Here is a 23,513-nt window from a genome sequence, read left to right on the forward strand (position 1 = left end):
CCTCAATGACAACTTCTTGGTGCACGTGCCAACTGGGAAGGGTGCCCTCCTAGATCAGTTGCTGGAGAACAGAGATGTTCTTGTGGGGGACGTGGCAATTGGTGGCTGCCTTGGTCATAGCAACCATGAAGCAATTAAGCTTAAAATTTTTAGTGACAGGAGGAAAACTGCCAACAAAACTTCAGCCCTGTATATGGGGAAAGCAGACTTGAGGCTGCTCAGGGAACTAGTTAGCAAGGTCCCCTGGGAAACTGCTTTTGACGGCATTGGCATCCATCAGTGCTGGTCAGTCTTTAAGCGCTGCCTCCTAAAACATAGGATTGGGCAATTCCAAAATACCAGAAGTCAAGCAGGCGGGGCAGAAGGCCTGCTTGGCTGACCAGGGATCTGGAGCTTAGGCAGAAAAAGAAAGTGTATGGCTGCTGGAAACAGGGTCAGGCAATGTGGAAGGACTACAGGGATGCTGTTCCCTTTTGTAGGGAGAAAGTTTGTGCGGCCAGAGCCCAATTAGAGTTGAAGCTGGCCAGGACTGTGGGAGACAATAAAAAGGTCTTTTTTAAATATGTGAATAGAAAAAGGAGGACCATAGAAAACACAGGTCTGCTACTTGATGGGGAAGGTCACCTCACAGACAAGGACATAGGCAAAGCAGAGACATTTAATGCCTTCTTCGCCTCTGTCTTCAACGCCGATTATGGGCTTTGGGAATCAGGGTGCCCTGAGCTGGAGGACCGTGATGGTGGCAATGATAAACTCCCAACCAACCCTGAATGTGTGCGGTATTTGTTGCTCCACCTGGATCCATACAAGTCCATGGTTCCAGATAGGATTCATTCCAGAGTGCTTGGAGAGCTGGCTGACGTCATCCCGGGAAATCTCTCAATTATTTTTCAATGGTCTTGGGAATCTGAAGAGGTCCCAGTTGACTGGAAGCTGGCAAATGTTGTACCAATTTTCAAGAAGGGTAAGAAAGAAGACCCTAGCAATTACAAGCCTGTCAGTCTCACATCAGTGCCTGGTAAAGTTATGGAGATTATCCTTGAAGTTATTGAAGCACACCTGGGTCACCATGCAGTCATTGGTCTCAGCCAACAGGGGTTCACGAGGGGTAGGTCCTGTTTGAGTAACTTGATTTCCTTTTATGATAAGATCACCCATCTAGTCGATCAAGGGAAATCAGCTGATGTGATCTTTTTGGATTTCAGCAAAGCTTTTGACACGGTTTCCCATAGGATCCTACTTGACAAAATGTCCAGCTGGACCAAAAAATCAGATGATGGGTGAATAACTGGCTGTTGGGTGGGGCTGAAAGGGTTATGGTAAATGGGACCGCATCAGGCTGGCAGCTGATCACCAGTGGGGTCCCCCAGGGCTCCATTTTACGGCCCCCCCCCCCCCCAGTTCTCTTCAATGTTTTCATAAACAATTTGGATGTAAGACTAGAACGTGTTTTGAGTAAGTTTGCTGATGATACTAAACTGGGAGGAGTTGTTGACTCTATTGAAGGTGGAAAGGCCTTGCAGAGAGATCTGGACAGATTGGAGAGCTGAGCAATCACCAACCGCATGAAGTTTAACAAGAGCAAGTGCTGGGTCTTGCACCTGGGATGGGGCAACCCTGGCTGTATGTAGACTGGGTGACGAGATGCTGGAGAGCAGCCATGCAGAGAGGGATCTGGGGGCTGTGGTTGGTAGCAAGTTGAATATGAGCCAGCAGGGTGCCCTGGCAGCCAGGAGGGCCAACTGTATCCTGGGGTGAATCAAGCATGGCATTGCTAGTCGGTCAAGGAAGTGATTGTTCCGCTCTACTCTGCGCTGGTGCAGCCTCACCTCGAGTACTGTGTGCAGTTCTGGGCACCACAGTACAAAAAGGTTGTGGAAGTATTGGAGAGTGTCCAGAGGAAGGCTACTAAGATGGTGAAGGGCCTAGAGGGGAAAACGTATGAGGAGTGGCTAAGGTCACTTGGCCTGTTCAGCCTGGAAAAGAGGAAGCTGAGGGGAGACCTCATCACGGTCTACAGCTTCCTCTCGAAGGGGAGCAGAGGGGCAGGCACCGATCTATTCTCTTTAGTGTCCAGTGGTAGGGCCTGAGGGAATGGTGTCAAGCTGCGACAGGGGAGGTTCAGGCTGGCTATCAGGAAGGGGTTCTTCACTGAGAGGGTTGTCGCGCACTGGAATAGGCTCCCCAGGACTGTAGTCATGGCACCAAGCCTGTCGGCGTTTAAGAAGGATTTGGACTGTGCTTTCAGTCATATGGTCTGAATTTTTGGGTAGACCTGTGTGGTGCCAGGAGTTGGACTTGATGACCCTTATGGGTCCCTTCCAACTTGGGATATTCCATGATTCTATGATTCTATGATTCTACTATTTTAAACTGATCTGTCTCTGTCGAATAGCTTTTTTTTTTTTTTTTTTAAATCCTTTAGCAGATATTAGAAAATTGTTCTAGATCTTTACCTTCTTCTAATTTACATCCTAGTTAAATTTATTACAGACACATAATTCTTGTGAAAGCTCTATTCTGTATTTTACATATGTCTTGACTTCCATGACACCTCCCTCTTCCCTTACAAAGTTATTTGCATTTTAAGAATATACTGAACATTCTGTTCCTGTTTCCAGGAACAGCTATGGTGCTTGTTTTATTAGCTCTTATATGACATTAATACCAGCTAATGACACTACTGCTAGCACTAGTAGGTTCTAGATGCTGAGGTGTGATTGTATCAGCATCTAATGAAACTTATTTTGTAAATGAAGTTTCAGCTTTACAGGAAGGATATTTTAAAATATTTTCCTATGTTCATAACTATCGTTCTTTCTTCTGCTGATTTGGATCTATCTATAAACTGTAAAATACAAATAAACCCTGCTCTCAACTCTCAGCAATTGTTCCCACTACTGAGGTCGATATATCTGCAGAATCTGGGGGCAAAACTATATCTTACTATTATTCCCTCATGCAAAATCTTATATTTGATAGGTTATCATCACCTCTTTTTATGATGTAATAGATGTAAAATGAAATATTTTTCTTTCTTTACTCCAGATAACATGGTTTGCGGTAATATTAATATTTTTTGAGGTATATGTCTTGAGGTAATATTAAAACATGTCTTCATGTCTATTCAGATGTGATTGGATTTCACTGGACAATTACATGGGCCTGTAAGAATGAAAATTGGGGTTATTTCAGTTGTTGTATGTTCCAAGTATCTTTGGAATGGGAAAAAAAAGTTTAATTCAATCTTCAAAAATGAGATTTTTCTAAACCACATACAACAGTACTTGAAAAACTCTTTAATAAAATTTTAATATTGTTTTTAATTCAGTATAAAGATGTATGAAAACTAAGGAAAAGGTATTAAGACTTTCTGATCATTTGCATAGACTGTTGACTTTATTTGCATTTAGGTGTGCTCAGCATCAAGAATTTATAAGAAGGTTGTTGATTGTCTTCATATATTTAATTTTGAATAGCTGTACTAAGTTAAAACTAAACTGCATTATTCTTAATATTTAAGGAACGTGATGGTGTGGGCTAATGTTCTGACATACCTTTTACTTTTTTTTACTACTTTAAATTCAAGATAGATGGCTAAACAACTTTAGCAATCAAGAAGTCTGTCTTACAAAATTAAACTGTTCTTCCTCTAAATTTTGGTAAGGCATTTTCAGGCATGACACTATCAAACCAGAAGCAAGTATTGAGCAGATGGAGCAATAGTACTATTTTGCTAACCCTATAGTTTGCTCCTGTTTCATGACTGAAATAAATGTGCATTACACTTCAGAAAAACATGCTCATTTTTCCTCGTGGGAATCACTTAGCCTTCGTATCTGCAGCAGAACAGCTTGGCTTCTTGTTCACCAATTATGGAATTAAAGAGCAGTTCAGTGTTCCCTTAGGATAAACTGAGACAAAATAATGTGTGACTATATTACTATCATATTAACTATGTCCCAGGGGCAAAGCTGAGAGTGAATAGGAATAGACGATTGAGGTATTTCCTAATTTTTGATTGCTTGCCTTTCAATACTAGTACCGATCTTTTAATGTAATTGTGTGTGTAATAGTAAGAAATTGGATTATTTTACTTCCTTGTGTGTCCATTATCTGTCTTCTAGATGCAGAGAATCTAATCAAAACAAAAAATTCCTTTTATTTGTTTTTCCTCTTGCTTTTTTCTGGAGAGCTTGTTCTGCAGCACTCATTTTTTTATAGGTTTGTCAATCATTCCCTTCAGTCTTTACCTTGCTTGTGGCATCTGAACTCTGTTTGCTCAAAATTTAAGTCTTTTTTTTTTTTTTTCTCCAAATCTTCACTTGTCCACTACTACTTTTTAGTTCCAAGTTTATACCATTATTAAGTAGTGTCTTATCTTTCTTTTCTTTCCTCAAGTACTGAGCGTTGCATTGAAGCCATTGATCATTCCAGAATTTTAGAACATTCAAGGTTGCATTCCAATTCTTATTTCTTATTTATTTCTTTTTTTTCTTATTTCTTCTTATTTATTTATTATTTATTATTATTTATTCAATTCTTATTTCTTATTAAAAGTATTCTTTTAATTTTCACTGAGTGTTTAAGTGAAATCCACTTACAACATTATAACAGTTTTCTTGGATTAAATCACCCTACACAAAATGAATAATACTGAACACAGAACAACTTGAAAAAAAGGAAACTAAATACTACAGTAGATATATTTCAATATGAGTATATGTAGTAAGAAGTCATAAGTTTCTAAAAGTATTATAGCTATATATGCATGTACATATGTATATGGCCCACTGCTGAACTGAATGTATTCATCTTCTGATTCAATATTAGCTAAAGGTTGTCTTCATGACTGCACTGTTCCATAGTCAAGAAAAAAAAATATATATATATATATTTTAATGCCTAGTGTTTCCTACTACAGATAATTCTCATAAAATTTTCTTCATGCAGTTGCCAAAATGTTGTGATTTGACTTTTGTTTGATGAGTGACATACCTTTGTGATACAGTGCCTTCATTTTCTCCTGTGGTACTCCATTAAGATTCAGTAGAGTTCCGTAATACATGTTAAAAAAAAAAAAAAAAAATAAAAAAAAAACTTTTCCCCTTTTCTTTTCTTATCCATACCCATTCCTTCAAGGCTCCTTGCCAGAATCACTGAATGTTCCCATGTGAAACTAGAGTCTTGGCAGACTACGAAAACACATTGCAGGTCCAGTGACAAGAAATGTCTGTTGCCATAGGGACTCTGTGTGAAAAAGAGGTAGAAATAAACCCTTCACCCCAAACAGAACCCTATGGAGCTGAATTAGACTCGAAGTAGACTGTTGACAGACAGATAAATACTTTCATTTTCTTTCTTTCAAAACAACTTCCAACAATACGCAAGTGAGAGGTTATCAGGCTTTAGTGATGGGGATGAAGGGAATAAGGACAGTTTCATCAGTAAAGATTGGATCAATACGCGACTTCAAAACTGTCTCTGTTGTGTAGAAATTAGCTAAGTAGTGCAGCTTGTGTATAGGGCAAATTTAAAATAAATGCAACACCTAGAGGAAAAAAAATCTTTCATCATAAGAAGATTTTGTTCATAATTCTGTGCCTTGGTACAGCAGGCCGGTTAGAATAGCCCAGGGAAACAATACCAACACAAGAAAATGGATTACAACATAGTCCCTGTAGATATCTTAGGGATTTTTTTTTTTTTTTTGCATTCTTCCAATATAACATGCAGTTAATATTTCTGTGAGAGATCTTTATTGTTTTTAAAAATCACACTATTTAGAACATTGTCCAATGTATTAACTAAAGATTATGACAGATAAATTATGCATGGTTCTTCTGCTTTGTTGGTAGTCTCTCACTGAGATGTTTAAAAGTATTGTTTGTATGCATTTTGTTGAACTACATTACTATTTCATAGGAAAGACGAAATGTACAGAGAAGTCAGGTGGTAATGTTAGTGACTAAGGCTATCCAAAAGATCACAGTCCATCTCAATTTTCTTGGTAAGAAGTCTGGACAATTATGTATTGAAGTTTTATATTATGTATCATTTGCTCAATTCTTTTAATGTGCTAGTTTTGATTGCAATTTTATCTCTTTTCACTAAGAAAATATTTGAAAACTATTAATGCAGGATATTTCTCATAAAAAATAACTTAGAAAACACTGAAAATAGTTTGTTGTTTTTTGTTTTGTTTTTTTAACTTGCATTCAGTCATTCAGCCTTTTTTTTTTTTTTGGCAAATATAAATGCATATATGTAATGCATATGTCTATGCACAATGTAGTGCAATAATATATACATATGTATATATTTAGCTGTATCACAATTTGTTTCAAAAATAAATCTTTAAATTAATATCTTTAAAGTACAAAATATCTTGAAAGGCAAGGCAAGGTGAGGTGAGGTGAGGCGAGGTGAGGCAAGAGGAAGGGAAGGAAACAGTCTAGCTAGTACGTGTCAGTTTGATTATGGCCTACTAATTCCCCCCGTAACTCTAAAAGATAATGACCCTTTCATTTTTTTAGACAAAAACTTCTATAAACTTGAAAATTGAATGCTTTTTCATGCTGTTGCATCTACCTGAAAAGGCTCTAATGGGTTTCTTGAGGGTTATTTCTGAAGATGTTGGCAACAAATTACTTCTGAGCACCTATGTCAAATTCAGAAATAGTGGAGAATGCCTCAGGGTTAGGTTAAGTGTTTGCTTTCTGCCATAACTGCTGTAACCTATGAGAGAGAACACAAATAATTCCCCCGAGGGTCTTTGAGTTTCCCTTTGCTCACAGAGCTCTGAACCCCATTTTACAGCTGATAACAGTCACTCATCTATCAAAAATGTTTAACAAAGACAAAAGCTCATGTTTTGAATGAATGAATGTGGTTCTAGAAAGAATTTTCTCCCTCCTTCCTCTGAAGGGAAAATGTAATGAGACTTTTTCATTTTAATTTTTGCATTCATCTGATGCATTGAAAATTGGCTGGAATAAGTTTGATGCCTAGTAGGTGTTTCTTGTGAAACTAAACTACTCCATAGCTTCTTTGAAGCTTCTTACTTGTACAGAGTAAGGCTGATATCTAGATATGCATAAAGAAAAAAAAAATTCCAAAGTTATACCTGTAGCAGTTGGTACCTTTTTTTGTTTGTGTTGTTTTCTCTGTAATTTGAGGTGCAGCTGACTTCCTGGTAATACCTGAGCATTTGTTCTAATATTTTTTTATTTTTTTTTATTATTTTGCAGGGATGTAATATGGTGAACAGTGATCTCCCTTGCTTCCTTTTGAGGAAATATTTATTCCCATTTTGTGACTTTAGCTCTGTAGATCTAAGTTTGCTGTAAAACTGTAGGCATGTTTTCTGACCTACAGTGGATGGAGGAATGTGAACTAGCTTATGGACTCTTTTGGATTTGCTATACAGTTGTAAAGCATTAGATTAACGGTGCAGGAGATTGTTTAAAGCACTGATTACCCTGAAACTGGGAAACAGAGTAAAATGTCTTGACTGGGCTGACATAGTCTGTAAGCGATGCCAATTGTTAAACTCAGTTTTCCTGAGTCAGGTACTAGTTCTTGCATTTTACTGCATTTATACTGAAAGATTACCTACCAAATGAAAATATTCAGTTTTTAAGAGTCAAATATATCTTCCTTAATGTAAACATATATGAGTTTTTCAGAGGATATAAAAAAAATGACCCCTCCTCCTTTCCCTTAGAGAAAGTGATCAATAACCCTTCATTTTTTTACTAGTTAAGACTACAGATTTTTAGGTTATATTACCATCTTTTCCATCAATTGCTTAGTTCTTGGCTTTAAATGTAAACCAAAATGGACCACTCAAATTTCCTAAAATGAAACTTTGTGCTGCAAATAAAAATTCTTAGAGGAAAAAAAAAAAAAAAAAAAAAAGGTCTCGGTGATTTTTCACTAACAATGAAATAACATTTAACTTACAACCATAACTTTACTTTCATTAGTTTTCTGACTTTGGTAATTTTAAAAATAAATTTATCCTACAATGGTAGTGATTTCCATCTATAATCAGTAATCATTTAGAATTTTGTCTTTATATACATAAACATAAATACACTTCCTAGGAATTAGTGAAAAGTTGCTAGTTGGTTACGCTGCTCACTAAAAGTCATTTGGGAACTATAAGAGTCTACATGGTTTTCATTATGTGAAATATTTCCAAAGATAATACATGATTCTGTAGGTTGCTTAAGAATATTGGTATAAATTAACACTTTAATGTTTGACCTAATATGAATCAGTACAATATAAACTATGTGCAAAGTGTGTAGATGAGGATTTATGGCTTTTCTGAGCTTCTCTGAATTTATATTTGAAAGTACTCTAAAAGCATATTTTAGTGAAAGTCTTCATAGCTTGAGTCTTCACCCTGGAACTCAGTTCTAGGTATAGGATATAGCTGGATGTTGACACAAAAGGACACTACGTCTCTCCCTGAGACCTATGTTTCAGGGTTGTAAAATCTACTCCTGTAGGATATAAATACTTGAACTCTAGCTTTATAAACATGAAAGGCAATGAGGAAATGGGTTGCACTTTGGCTCATTTGTCTGTTTTCTACATAAGTGTAAATCACTGAATGCTGGGATCAGAGATGTTGACAAAATATGAGAAACTACTTCAGACCCAACTGTAGCTCAAACTGTCTGATATTGCATAGGAATCTAACTAAAAAACAAAGATCAGTTTTCCAAAGTCTTTCTGGAGAAAGGAGTACTCATAACTGTGATGAAAGGAGCATAATGAAAGGGCACATTCCAGGATGTGAGAGAAAAAGATTTGGTACAAATGTCTCGAAGAGGGTGTCTTATATAAGAGACACGATCTAGGAATTTTGAGCTAGGGCTTTGCTGAGTTGGGAAAATAGATATTTTTAGAGGTGACATGAATTGACTATAAATATAGATTGAGAAAAAATGCAGTGAACCTCCCTATAGATGCTTTTATTTAAAACTTAATCAGGCCTGAAAAGGTAGCTCATCTGTAGCCAGTAATGAGTTCACATTTTGCTGAATGTATTCCTTGGTCAAGAGATTCATTAAATGACTAGCTGTCTCAGGCATCACAAAATGAATGTTTTGAATACATTCATAACTTAGGAGTTTAACAGAAAGTGGTGTAAAAGAACACAAAGTATATATTTCTTACCAAGCTGATTTACTTTATTTCTGGAGTAATAATGTAAAACTGATGATTTAATCAGTTTTGTCAAAGGGCCTAATGTTTGTAAGTGAAAGAATTTTAGGCAAATAGGTCTAAGGACTAATACAAAACTCTTTCTATTCTGAGTCTGACCAATATTGCTGTTCTGTCTCTCTTTCAATCAAAACTACAACATGCAAGTTTCAACACCTACTGTAGAGACTGATGACATTTTAAAAAGGAAGTCATTAGTCTTTTATATAAGTTGTATTTTATTCTATGTCTTTGCCCAGTTATAGGTTATTAGACAATATATTATATTAGACATATATTATATATATATCATATATATCATATATATATTATATATATTATATATATTATATATATGATTTATATATAATAATTAATAATTAATAATAATTAATATATATATATATTAGACAATTATATAGACAATAAATTAAAAGAGCATTTTCAGTTTCCAGAATTTCAGTCTTTTTTGGAATTGCCCGATCCTATGCTTTTAGGAGGCAGTGCTTAAAGGCTGACCAGCACTGATGGACTCCAACGCCTTCAAAAGCAGTTTCCCAGGGGACCTTGCTAGCTAGTTCCCTGAGCAGCCTAAATGGTAAAGCATTCTGCTGGGAGAGTTTTCATGTCTTACTTATGAGCTGTTGCAAGAGGACTTTGCACTAATGTTTTAGTTCCTGTATCTGGTGACACAAATTGACTGTTGTAAGTAGTTTTATTCTCCCTCCTTTAATTTCCACATTTAATGCTGGGTGGCTAACATAATGGTAGTTTTAGCTCTTTATTAATGTCAGAGATCACAGCTGGACATTCAAATTAGACATTAGGGAAAAAAAAAATCCACTAGAAAAGCTGCAGAATAGACTTGGAGATTTTCAAGCCTTGTCTAGACAAAGCCACAGCTGGCCTTTTCTGGGGTTGGTTATAGTCCCATTTTGAGCAGGAAGTGACCTATATGACATTCATAGGTAGTGCTCCCAACCATCATTTCTGTCATACCATGATAATGCTGTAGCTCAGTAAGACAGAAAAGGTAAAGAGAGTTGGCTGCAATCACCTTGCATATCTACATATAAGCATCCCAGAGAATGTTGGTCTTTAGACTTTTAATATCTAGGAAAATTTCTACATCACACCAATATACTATACTAAACAGACATGATGATGAGAAAGCTAAACAATCCTCAGATGTAGGTGATGGATTTTAGAGCTATATCAGAAACCTCAGTATCTGTTTTTGTGGCTTATTTCCATCTGATAAGGTTTCCACTATTTCTTGCTCTGGGCTGCAAATTGCATATTTGAGATCTGAGTCAGACTTCACAGCCTAGGCAGGACAAACAAGCAATGTGCTCTAAGAGTTTTTCTGCAGTTCTCTGAATCATATATATCACTATATTACAAGCAGAGTTGTTCATGGTCAATGTTATACAACTTGCATGTGTTAATGGAGTTAAAACTGATATACCTGTTTTCTTTTTTCTTTCTTTTTTCTTTTTTTTTTTTTTCCTACGTTAAGTTCATTGTTTCTTCTTTACCATAGGCAAACACTTGTTATTCCAATGAACAATTTGCCCAGAGAACTGGAAGACTATCTCTGGAAGTGTTTAAGGTGAGGTTGGATTGGGATTTGAGCAACCGGGTCTAGTGGAAGGTGTCCCTGACCGTGGCCACGGACTTGGAACTAGGTGGTTTTTCAGGTCGCTTCCAACCTAAACTATTCTATAATTCTATATCTCAGCATAACGGATACAGTTACTATAGAGCACTGAATAGTGCTTCTGTTCTTATATTTTCACATATCACCAATGCAAGCACGCCCACCAGCAAAACTATTTAAATTGTAAAGTTTTCTCAAGCGTCTTTACCCAAGTAAACACACCTTGTTGCATTGAGATTTATCAGTGAATGCAGGAAAAGAATCATTTCCCTGTTATATTCTCTTTAATACTGATAAAGCAAAAGTGTTGATAGGTTAAACTTGAAATAGTAGTGGTATCTTACAGGAATCTGCAGCAAAGGAAATGGATGTTATTTTATAGAATGACTGAGAAATATGAAGTGTTTAGGTAGCAATTAAAAACACCCACAAATAGCATTCATCATATTTTCATCTTAATGGGAATGAAGACGTGTATGCTAATGCTTTTTTGCTATTCAGATAAATACAGCTAGCAGTGGTAAGTGTTTCGAGTAACAGTGAGTAAACTGAATACTTTGCAGCATGACATCCTTATTGTACTTTGCATTTCACTTATTTATTTTTTCTTTTTGATACAAATAAATTCTATTACTTTGCCCTGTCTACTTAAATGAAAGATACATTTTTCTTCAAGATTGGGCACATCAGTGAGGACCATAAAATATTAACGATGAAAGCTTGGGGAATTAGATGTATCTGTGACTATAGGTTTATCTTGTTGGCAGAGCTTTCTTAGTCTAACCTATTTCTTTTGCGTGATCTTCATCAGAAATGATGTACTGAAAAAAGAAAAAAAAAAAAAGAAAAAAAAGAAAAAAAAAGACTGTTCAGATTAATTATTATTATATATATATATATATATATATTTTTTTTTTTCCAGGACAGATAAAGGGCTGGTTTCTTTTGTTTTGTCTGTTTGTTTGTTTTAATGATGTGAGTTTGTTTAGTGTCTTTATAAATTTTGTTGCACACTCTCATTATTCAAAATCAGACCTGTTTGCCAGTCTGCCTCTTCCTTTTATTTCACCTTGTATCACACTACTCTGCAGAATGTTATTCCTCACGTGAAGCTAGAAGAATGGAAAGAAGAATGGAGAAAGAATATGATATTTTCACTTGTAGTCTTGTACCGTAACAGGGAAAGGATCCTTAACAGGCTAGCTGCCATGATTATTACAATATGTGGTGTGGAAGAAGCTGAGACTTTTAGGTTTTGACTATGTTTGGGAGTGAAGGGTAGGGAGGAAAATGGGAAGTGATCATGCCCTCTCCCTTTCCAATATATATATATTGGAAATATATATGTATATGTATGTATATACGTATATACTGGTGGAGCGACTCCCTGCAGGGCTTGAAGGAGAGGTACCGGGGTGAGACACCCCAAATGGGGGTGGACCCCCTGCCCTGTCACTGTCGGGCAGAGGGAGGTGACCTAGGAGTTGAGGAGGAATGGAGACAGGTACCTGCTCGACCTCGCAGGCAACGCCCCCCCCCACCAGCCCCACCTTCCCAGGTGCCCTTACGTAACAGATTTGAGGCCTTGGAGCTTGAGACCGGTGGATGAGGACAAGGTAGAAAGTCTACCCAGGAGGATGCCTAGGGCGAGGAAGCCGACTCCATGCCTCAAGACAGCCTCCACCAAGAAAGACAGAAGGGTGATCGTTGTAGGTGACTCCCTTCTCAGGGGAACAGAGGGCCCTATTTGTCGACCTGACCCTACCCGTAGGGAAGTCTGCTGTCTCCCTGGGGCCAGGGTCAGGGATGTTGCCAGAAAGCTTCCCAACCTGGTCCGCCCCTCTGACTACTACCCTCTTTTGATAGTCCAGGCTGGCAGTGATGATAATGAAGAGAGAAGCCTGAAGGCTATCAAATGGGACTTTAGGGGACTGGGACGGTTAGTGGATGGAGCGGGAGTACAGGTGGTGTTTTCGTCCATCCCTGCAGTGGCAGGGAGGGGTACCGAGAGGACACGGAAAGCCCACCTGATTAACACGTGGCTCAGAGGCTGGTGCCAACACAGAAATTCTGGGTTTTTTGACCATGGGGTGCTTTACTCGGCACCCGGCCTGGTGACCACAGACGGGTCCCTATCTCCAAGGGGAAAACGGATCCTAGCCCAGGAGCTGGCAAGGCTCGTTGAGAGGGCTTTAAACTAGGGGACTTCAAACTTTAAACTAGGGGGACTTCAACTTCCCAGACATATCCTGGAAGCACAACACAGCCCAGAGAAAGCAGTCTAAGAGGTTTCTGGAGAGCGTGGAAGATAGCTTCCTGACGCAGCTGGTTAGAGAGCCTACCAGGGGAGGTGCCCCGCTAGACCTTCTGTTCACAACCAGTGACGGACTGGTGGGAGATGTGGTGGTCGAGAGCTGTCTTGGGCAGAGTGACCACAAAATGGTTCAGTTCTCTATTCTTGGCGAAGTCAGGAAGGGGACCATTAAAACCGCTGTCTTGGACTTCCGGAGGGCTGACTTTGAGCTGTTCAGGACACTGGTTGGCAGAGTCCCTTGGGAGGAGGTTCTGAAGGGCAGAGGAGTCCAGGAAGGCTGGGCACTCTTCAAGAAGGAAATCTTAATGGCTCAGGAGCGGTCTGTCCCCACGTGCCCAAAGACAAGCCGGCGCAGAACTAGACCGGCCTGGCTGAACAGAGAGTTGTGGCTCGAGCTTAGGAGAAAAAGGAGGGTTTATAATCTTTGGAAAAGAGGGCGGGCTACTCAGGAGGACTATAAGGATGTTGCGAGGCTGTGCAGGGACAAAATTAGAAAGGCCAAAGCTCATCTGGAGCTCAATCTGGCTACTGCCGTTAAGATAACAAAAAAAGTTTTTACAAATACATCAACACAAAAAGGAGGACTAAGGAGAATCTCCATCCTTTACTGGATGCGGGGGGAAGCTTAGTTACAAAAGATGAGGAAAAGGCTGAGGTACTCAATGCCTTCTTTGCCTCAGTCTTTAGCGGCAAGACCAGTTGTTCTCTGGATACCCGGTACCCTGAGCTGGTGGAAGGGGATGGGGAACAGGATGTGGCCCTCACTATCCACGAGGAAATGGTTGGCGACCTGCTACAGCACTTGGATGTACGCAAGTCGATGGGGCCGGATGGGATCCACCCGAGGGTACTGAGCGAACTGGCGGAGGAGCTGGCCAAGCCGCTTTCCATCATTTATTGGCAGTCCTGGCTATCAGGAGAGGTCCCAGTCGACTGGCAGCTAGCAAATGTGACGCCCATCTACAAGAAGGGCCGGAGGGTAGACCCGGGGAACTATAGGCCTGTTAGTTTGACCTCGGTGCCAGGGAAGCTCGTGGAGCAGATTATCTTGAATGTCATCACGCGGCACTTGCAGGGCAACCAGGCGATCAGGCCCAGTCAGCATGGGTTTATGAAAGGTAGGTCCTGCTTGACGAACCTGATCTCCTTCTATGACCAAGTGACGCGCTTGGTGGATGAGGGGAAGGCTATGGATGTGATCTACCTTGACTTCAGTAAGGCTTTTGACACCGTTTTCCACAACATTCTCCTCAAGAAACTGGCTGCTCGTGGCTTGGACTGGCGTACGCTTTGTTGGGTTAAAAACTGGCTGGATGGCCGGGCCCAAAGAGTTGTGGTGAATGGAGCCAAATCCAGTTGGAGGCCGGTTACTAGTGGAGTCCCCCAGGGCTCAGTGCCGGAGCCAATCCTCTTTGCAGTGCACCCTGCATCGAGTGCACCCTCAGTAAGTTTGCAGATGACACCAAGTTAGGTGCGTGTGTCGATCTGCTCGAGGGAAGGAAGGCTCTGCAGGAGGATCTGGATAGGCTGGACCGATGGGCTGAGGTCAACTGTATGAAGTTCAACAAGGCCAAGTGCCGGGTCCTGCACCTGGGGCGCAACAACCCCAAGCAGAGCTACAGGCTGGGAGATGAGTGGTTGGAAAGCTGCCTGGCCGAGAAGGACCTGGGAATACTGGTTGATAGGCAGCTGAATATGAGCCAGCACTGTGCTCAGGTGGCCGAGAAGGCCAACAGCATCCTGGCTTGTATAAGAAGCAGTGTGGCCAGCAGGTCTAGGGAGGTGATTGTCCCCCTGTACTCGGCTCTGGTGAGGCCGCACCTCGAGTACTGTGTTCAGTTTTGGGCCACTCGCTACAAGAAGGACATCGAGATGCTCGAGAGAGTCCAGAGAAGGGCAACGAGGCTGGTGTGGGGTCTGGAGAACAAGTCTTATGAGGAGCGGCTGAGGGAGATGGGGTTGTTTAGCCTGGAGAAGAGGAGGCTCAGGGGAGACCTCATCACTCTCTATAGGTACCTTAAAGGAGGCTGTAGAGAGGTAGGGGTTGGTCTATTCTCCCATGTGCCTGGTGACAGGACGAGGGGGAATGGGCTAAAGTTGCGCCAGGGGAGGTTTAGGTTGGATATTAGGAAGAACTTCTTTACTGAAAGTGTCGTTAGGCATTGGAATGGGCTGCCCAGGGCGGTGGTTGAGTCGCCATCCCTGGAGGTCTTTAAGAGACGTTTAGATGTAGTCCTTAGTGATATGGTTTTGTGGAGGTCTTGTTAGTGTTAGGACAGAGGTTGGACTAGATGATCTTGGAGGTCTCTTCCAACCTAGACGATTCTGTGATTCTGTGATATATAATTTTACATGGCTGGGACTTGCTTGATCAAAACTTTTGTCCCAAAGACAGGAGGACTGAGTGAACCCTTTCTTTGGTTGAGGGATATATTATTTTATCTTCCTTGTTGCTCTACCTCAAACATCCTGATTTCTGTCTTCATTAGTTAGCTGCTGTTAACATGGTTTAATTTTAAAACAAACAAACAAACAAATAAACAAATAAAAAACTCTTCAGCTAATGAGGCAGACAAAATTTTCGGATAATGTTAATCTGTGCAGGTTAGATGCTAATGATTTTAATGAATTATCCAGGTAGCAACATGTACAGGAACAGGTATGCTGACTCCGCAGTGAAGAATAAATGGAATTATATAAGAAGAGCTCAGGATAAAAGTCCATGAACAACAAGAAGATGTCTCTATCAGTAGTTTGTGACTAGTTAGCTAAAATTATTTAACCAATCCCTATTTGTAAATTTTTATTTGTTCTGAAGAAAAGTTATGCTAGAATAAAGTATGATGTATTATAAACTAAAGAGTCATGGTGAATGAAGCTTAATCCAGTTGGAGGCTGGTCACCAGTGGTGTCTCCCCGGGCTCAGCACTGGGGCCAGTTCTCTTCAATATCTTTATCAATGGTCTGGACAAGGAGATCAAGTGCACCCTCAGTAAGTTTGCAGATGACACCAAGTTAGGTGCAAGTATTGATCTGCTCAAGGGCAGGAGGGCTCTGCAGAGGGATCTGGATAGGCTGGACCGATGGGTCAAGGCCAACTCTGTGAAGTTCAACAAGGCTAAGTGCTGGGTCTTGCACTTGGGCACAACAACCCCACGCAATGCTACCGGCAAGTAGGCCAGTAAGAGTGGCTGGAAAGCTGCCTAGGGCAAAGGGATTTGGGAGTATTTCACAGAATCACAGAATCATCTAGGTTGGAAGAGACCTCCAAGGTCATCTAGTCCAATCTCTGATCTAACACTAACAAATCCTTCAGTTTGTGGACGGATAACTGAATATGAGCCAGCGGTTTTCTCAGGTGGCCAAGAAGGCTGACAGCATCCTGGCTTGTATCAGAAATAGTGTGGCCAGCAGAAGTGATTGTTTCTTGGTACTCAGCTCTGGTGAGGCTGCACCTTGAATACTGTGTTCAGTTTGGGACCCTTCAGTACAAGAAGGACATTGAGTTGCTGGAATGTGTCCAAACATGGGCAACAAAGCTGTTGAAGTGTCTAGAGAACAAGTCTTATGAGGAGTAGCTAAGGGATATGGGGTTGTTTAGCTTGGAGAAAAGAAGGCTCAGGGGAGACCGTATTGTACTTAACAATTACCTTAAAAGAGGTTGTAGTGAGGTGGAGGTTTGGATATTCTCCCAAGCACCAAGTGATAAGACAAGAGGAAATGTCCGGAAGTTGCACCAGGGGAGGTTTAGGTTGGATATTAGGAAAAATTTCTTTACTGAAAGGGTTGTGAGGCATTGGAACAGGCTGCCCAGGGAAGCAGTTGAGTCACCATCCCTGGAGGTCTTCAAGAAACGTGTTGATTTGGAATTTAGTAGCATGGTTTAGTGGTGAACTTATCAGTACTAGGTTAAAGGTTGGACTAGATGATCTTGGAGATCTTTTCCAGCCTGAATGATTCGTTGATTCTATGATATTACAATAAAGCATTATGTATTATCGGTATGTTTATTTAGGAAGTAAAATTAAATAAAATGACCCAGTATATATTAAATCAAAACCATACCATAGTATAGATGGCACAATACAGTTCTTGCATTCCCTTTAGTCTGAGTTGGACAATTATTTTCTAATATAGAAGCCACTACAAACTGCTTCTTGCTAGAAGATATATAGATATGCAAATATTGTTAAAATAGGTCTCCCTCCTCTTCCATGGCTGATACAGAAGAAAAATTAATAGCACATAATAAGAATGTAAAATTAGGTCTTACATAATTTTTTCCTCCTTTGTTTTTATAGCTAGGTTAATCTATCTAGGTCACACAATTTCCATGGCAGATTAGCACATTATGTTCATTATTTTATGCAACAAATTCTTCTAGAGAACCTAAAAATTATGATAATGTGGACTTTTACATCCTTGTTAAATTAATTGTATATGACTGGGACATTCTTGTTTTTTCTCCTCCTACTTGAATCACACATCTTGACATGCATTTGCTATTGCCATATTATTTTGTTTACTACTGTGATGGGATTTTATCAATCTACTTCCAATAATATTTGGGTAAAAATGGTTTTGCTCTCCTAGACCCTTCAGAAATTACACTGGGATTCAAAGACAGGCATCATTTTACCTAATTTATTGTCTTCTAAAAGTGGAATGAAGAAATAAAATTTGCGTATTCACAGTGCCTCTCTTAAGTAAATTAAATTCTCGAAACTCATTGCTAAATATATATTTCTACCAAAAATATGAACCCATGATCCCATGATCTTCCACTCCAGACTGCCTCAAACTCGTTATCCAATATTGTCTCCTTTAATAAAATAATAAAATATAGTCCCTGGGGCATACCCACAATGTTCCAGAGTTGTTGCAGTTTCTGGGCTCCTCTTAGGTTTTTGTTGTTGTTGTTGTTGTTGTTGTTTCGCCCAGTATCTTCCCCTGTTTGCTGATGTTGGTTCACTGAGATTATTTCACAGAGACAGAGCTACAAGGAGTAAAGAGTTTCTGATAGGAAATATTGGAAAAGAAATATAAGTCTCAAGGAGACTCAACATTTTGTAAAGACATAAGATTCCTTTTGAGATGACCACTAATGGTATTGTACGACACAGGTTTGTCCTGTGTCCAGTGTGCTTCACAGATCAGAGGTAAGGTGTCAGTGGAGGACTAGAACGTAAGCCCATAGAGTCTAATTGGTCTCAATTTTTCTACCTCATTTTTGGTTTATCAAGAGGAAGAGAAGATTTCGTTTTACTCTAGAGTAAAATAAAGCATGAAATTATCTGTTTCACAAATACAAGAGTCAATAGTTTAGTGCATTACGTTGACTTTTTGCAGTGTTAAATGAAAACACAGGTCACTCAGACTTTCTAACTACCAGTATGCTGTTCAGAGGAAGCTTTATAGTAATTAACTTTTCAATTAATCAAAATAAATTCTGATTTACTCCATCTTCAACATATTTTGTGGTTTTCTTTCCATTATTTTTTATTTTCTGACTTGGGCTGTAGATCTTGACTTTGAAATAATAAATTCAAGCTATTTACAGCTATCAGAATTTTGAGCTACATCTTAGCACGATGGAAAAATATCTCCCGTACCCCATGGGTTATGGGTTATTTTCTTGGCTAAAATCATGTGCCCTCATAAAGAAGTTCTGCTTTTCATTCAACCTCAAAGTTTATTCATTCCAGAAATGCAGAACACTGTTTGAGAAAAAGGACATAATTGTTCCTTATACAATAGAACTGGATCAGACTGAAAACTGAGCTCACATATCATTTGCAGATTTTCTCTTATTTTGACACAATTTTCCCACTTCTTAATATGCATTTCTTGCAGAATGATTTTAGTCATTGTATTCTATAAAAATGTGAAGATGTTTAGAAACAAAGTATAGTACTATAAGTATAAAGTACTATAAGTATAAGTAGGAGGCTTACAAGCCAACATATGCAAATGAGAGTGTTGATAGTTTATGAAGTTTTCTGAGCACAAAGAATGAGAGGTCTGCTGAAAAACCTCAGAAATTATTACCTTTTTATAAACTAGTAAAAAAGTGGAAACCATTTGACAATTGTAGTTTTCTGGAGAAAACACTATAGACATTTTTCCCTTCTAAGTACTCAAACGAATATAATAATATTTAGATACCTACCTACTGAACAACTGATCTTTAAGGTCCATTTCAGTCCAAACTATTCTGTTATTCCATGACAAAGAAATATTTCATGACATCTCTTACAAATTATCACCAACTTGTTATAAATGATAAGTATCCCCATGGAACAATTTATAGTTAAGCCAAAGACTACAAATAAAAATGACAAGTATCCTAAAACAGCTTAAATTCCTGTGTCTTATCAAAATAAACAAATATATAAATAAATGTTAGATTAATTATTCATTGCAAATTACTTTCACAGCAGTATTTCAGAAGCAATTCATTTGTTCTTTCACAGATCACAGAATCACAGAATACTTGGTTGGAAGGGATTTCTGGAGGTCATGTGGTCCACCCCTTGCTCAAGCAGGGACAACAAGAGAAGGTTTTACACGTGCTTAAAATTAAAAATGTCCTGTCAGAAATAAGTCTACCTTCCAGATTAGTTTCCACCTTTCCTTTGAGTATTTATATTCAGCAACGTAAAATGTAAGAATACAAGTTGATACTAAGCAAAAACAGGTTTCCGGTATTTTAATTTCACAGGCTGCTGTTGTGTTGTGAATATATACTTACAGATATGATGCATTGATCTCCAAAATTAGCTATAAAATTGTGAGAATCAAAGGAAATGATGTAAAGAGATTAAGTTTTTATGTCATTAGAGGAAAATATTTTATCTAATAATTTAATTATACCATACAATGAGTAAATAAAGAATAATGCAACAAAGACGATGTCAAAATTTTTGTGCAACAATGATATGAAATGCATTCAAATGATGATTAGGTGGATGCACAATCTAAATGAGAATAAATACAGAAAGAAGAATGACCAGAAAAAAAAAAAGTAAAGAACATTTTAAAACAACACTAGTATGGGAAATAATATAACAAATAAATTTACTTAGGCAAACTAAGAAAAAACTTCAAAAAGATCCTGGACATCTATAGGTGGGAACACCTGCCTGAGCAGGCATTCAGGGTCAGAGGAATGTAATCTTCATGATAAAGTTCTTCATGAAAAATTTCTTTATCATCTTAATAATAATACAAAATATGCTACTCTATGCAGTGTAATAATATTTTATGATTTGGTCTTAATTCAAAAAGCGCTTTTTTTTTTTTTATGGTTTGCTTGTGGAAAGCTATGCTATTCTCTATTTTGCACTGTCAGTATGACCTGATAATCTAAATTCTTAATAATAATTAAATTATCATAGGCTGCCTGTAACAGTCATTCATTACTAAATGACTTCTCAACTATTTATTTTATTCTCTAATACTTAACATATACTCTTTCATAACACCCTAATTGGAATTAAGTGACAGGTTTATAGACTAGCAGAAACAGTTTTATCTGTTTGTCCAAAGTTTCCAGGTTAATGAACACTCGGTTCAAAAGCTGGGTCTGAGCAAAGATGTCTGACCTTCCTAGCAGCTCACATTGGATCAATGTCTTTTTAGAAGGAAGAAAACTTTATTCTTTTTCTGTGATCATTTGAACATACGTTGGGCAAAGGGTCAAGAAGAAAGCTGAGGTGGTGGCAGAAGTCAGACAAAGATAGCAAGGGCTTGGGTACACTAATGGGAAACAGATGCATAAACTGGTCTTGGAGATGATAATGGAGAAGATTTTTTCAAAGGAAACCAAAGTGATTGTGCAAAGTCTCTTACAAGCAGGAGCTACTATATATTGTTAACCCAAGAGAAAACCTGAAAGGAAGCGTCCTTCTTTCACACAGAGGTTCCGGCACTGCTTGTTTCCACATTCTTTTATTTATAGTCTGTCTTGTTTTGAGCTTCTGTGTCTAAAATAGTTTGATTTTTATTCTAATAAACCTAGCTGGAGATGCTAAAAAACATCTTAGATGCTCTGGTATGAGCAGATCTTTCAGGCTCATCCCAGCAGGGTGTGAAGCATGTGGGTGCTAGCCTAGATGTGTGTACTGCTTCCACGGTAAACACTGACTGAAAGTCACAGTAAGGAGGTAAGGAGTGCTTTTTTTTTTTTGGTTTTTTTTTTTTCCTATTTTTATTTTAAAGAAATGTCGAATATATGTTATATTTAAGAGATATGAAAGATATTTTTCCAAACATATTTTGTGGATATAAAAACTGAAATATATTTCAAATACCTTGCCTTTTAAGTACTACATCATCCATCTGATGTTCTATACAGCTCTAAATAGTCTTCGATCCCTCTACAGTTGTACACAACTCTGCAGTCTTATGTGTGACCATCTTAAGTAGAATATGTTTACTTAATTACATGTAATTGTACAAGCAGTATGCATTCAGTTCAGCCTATGATTATGTCTTTGAATCACTTTTCCTTTGGCTTGTGTAGCAGTACTGCTGAAAATTCCTTTAATTGTTGTCACAAGACGACAATCTGTGTTTATATGTGTGATTTTTTTCTTTCCTATGAGAAAAATCATAGATTCTGAGAAGCACTATTTTTCTATCTTGACATACTAGCTAAAACACGCTGAGATATATTTATATTCATAACCAACAGCACATTCATTTTACCGCTTAACTAGGCAATAAAAATGCACAACAGCATTTAAAGAATAACTTATCATGCTGAATTCAATCATATTTTAGCAATATTTCTCACTATTGTGCCTGTTGACACAGTTAGTGGAATTTCTCCCATTGGAATTTCTCCCACCATGAAAAAAAGTTAGAATATGGAAACAGGCATCAGATCAAAATTAAATGGAAAGATCTAACTATTTAAATAATTGATATTTTTGCACTTCTTTATAAATCATTGTATGTTGTAGGCCAGTATAAAAACACAAACTATGTTTCATACAGTTTAACAGGAACAGAAATGATAAAAAAGCATGATGTAGTACTGAGCTACAGAACTACAAATATGAAAGAAAAAAGAAAAAAGAAGAAAAAAAAAAACACAGATTAAGTATAACCTGTGTTATATTTCTAATAATCTTAATTTCTGCTAATGAAAAATAAGTAGGCACAAACTTGCATATATTGCACAAACTTGATGGAAATATCGACTTTAGAAAATGAGCTGTCTAACTTTTCAAGTAGAACTTTAAAATGATGTACTGGTATGGTTGATGGGAATCCCAGAAAGATGTATTTTCATCTATTGATATTACAAGGGGTACTACATCGGTATTATAGGGTTTTCACTATCAGAGGCCCATTGAAACATAGGCTGATGTTTATCTGCAGTCCAGATGTATTACAAAGTTACACAGGAAATTTTATATGAGTATCTCAATGGTCATTAGAACTCATTCAATTGTATAAAAATAGTAGAAATTCTTCTACTTCTCATTCCCACCTAAAATTTTAAAAAAGCTACACACATGCTGAGCAACAATTAGATATTATATCATACTGAGAGTTGATGGCACCTAAAGCTATAGCTGTATTCTAACTTTTGACCTCATGTTCTGGAAGTAACTATTAAGAGCAGGAAGCTATCACAGCACAATTTCCTTTTGTTATCTCACAGCTTTTTTTTAAATGTCTATCTCCAAAATTCCATGGCGCACTATTAAAACTACTCCAACCACCAATGTGTAAAAAACCTACAAGAAAAATAATTAAGAAGAAGATTCCAGTCCACGTTATGTGTCCCTCTCACTACCATACCTACTTCCATCAATGACAACTAAAAAAGCAGATAGGAGTGAGAGTCAGACTTTTGTGGCATTTTCACCCTTGTTTATTCTCAACATTAAGGATTTATATAAAATTAATAAATGTGAACTTAGAATGAAAGAAGCCCACAGCTTGATTTTCAAATTGCAGACAATTTGTCTTTTTCTCTGATTTACTACAATTATATTCCTGAGTTGCATATTTCTAATATATAAATCAGTAAGTCATCATGTAGCAATGCTTGGCTGCATTTGCAAATATGTTTAGTCCCGTTTCCCTCATCCATGCACACAACAGCCAGTCAAAAAAAAAAAGTTACCTAAATATCTACAGTAAAAAATATTGATCAACTGTACTGAAAATATTTTATTTTCTGAGGACACTGTCTGTGTTTGATGCACATGTGTCCATAATCTCCAGAGCTTCAATTTAAAAGCATATTCTGACACCTCTTGCTGCTAAATAGGTTTTAGGCCATGCATTAGTAGTGGCCTCCCT

The 23,513-nt window shown here is 38.1% G+C and overlaps 1 protein-coding gene across 1 annotated transcript in view; it reads left to right on the forward strand.

Moving 5' to 3' along the window:
* Positions 1-23,513, forward strand: part of MGAT4C (MGAT4 family member C) — a 56,561-nt gene that overhangs the window by 6,860 nt on the left and 26,188 nt on the right. Inside the window, 1 exon segment of the mRNA XM_040558171.1 lies at positions 10,763-10,831. Coding sequence (XP_040414105.1) covers positions 10,763-10,831 — 69 coding nt within the window.

This window comes from Cygnus olor, chromosome 1 (assembly GCF_009769625.2).
Source record: "Cygnus olor isolate bCygOlo1 chromosome 1, bCygOlo1.pri.v2, whole genome shotgun sequence".
Lineage (NCBI taxonomy): Eukaryota > Metazoa > Chordata > Aves > Anseriformes > Anatidae > Cygnus > Cygnus olor.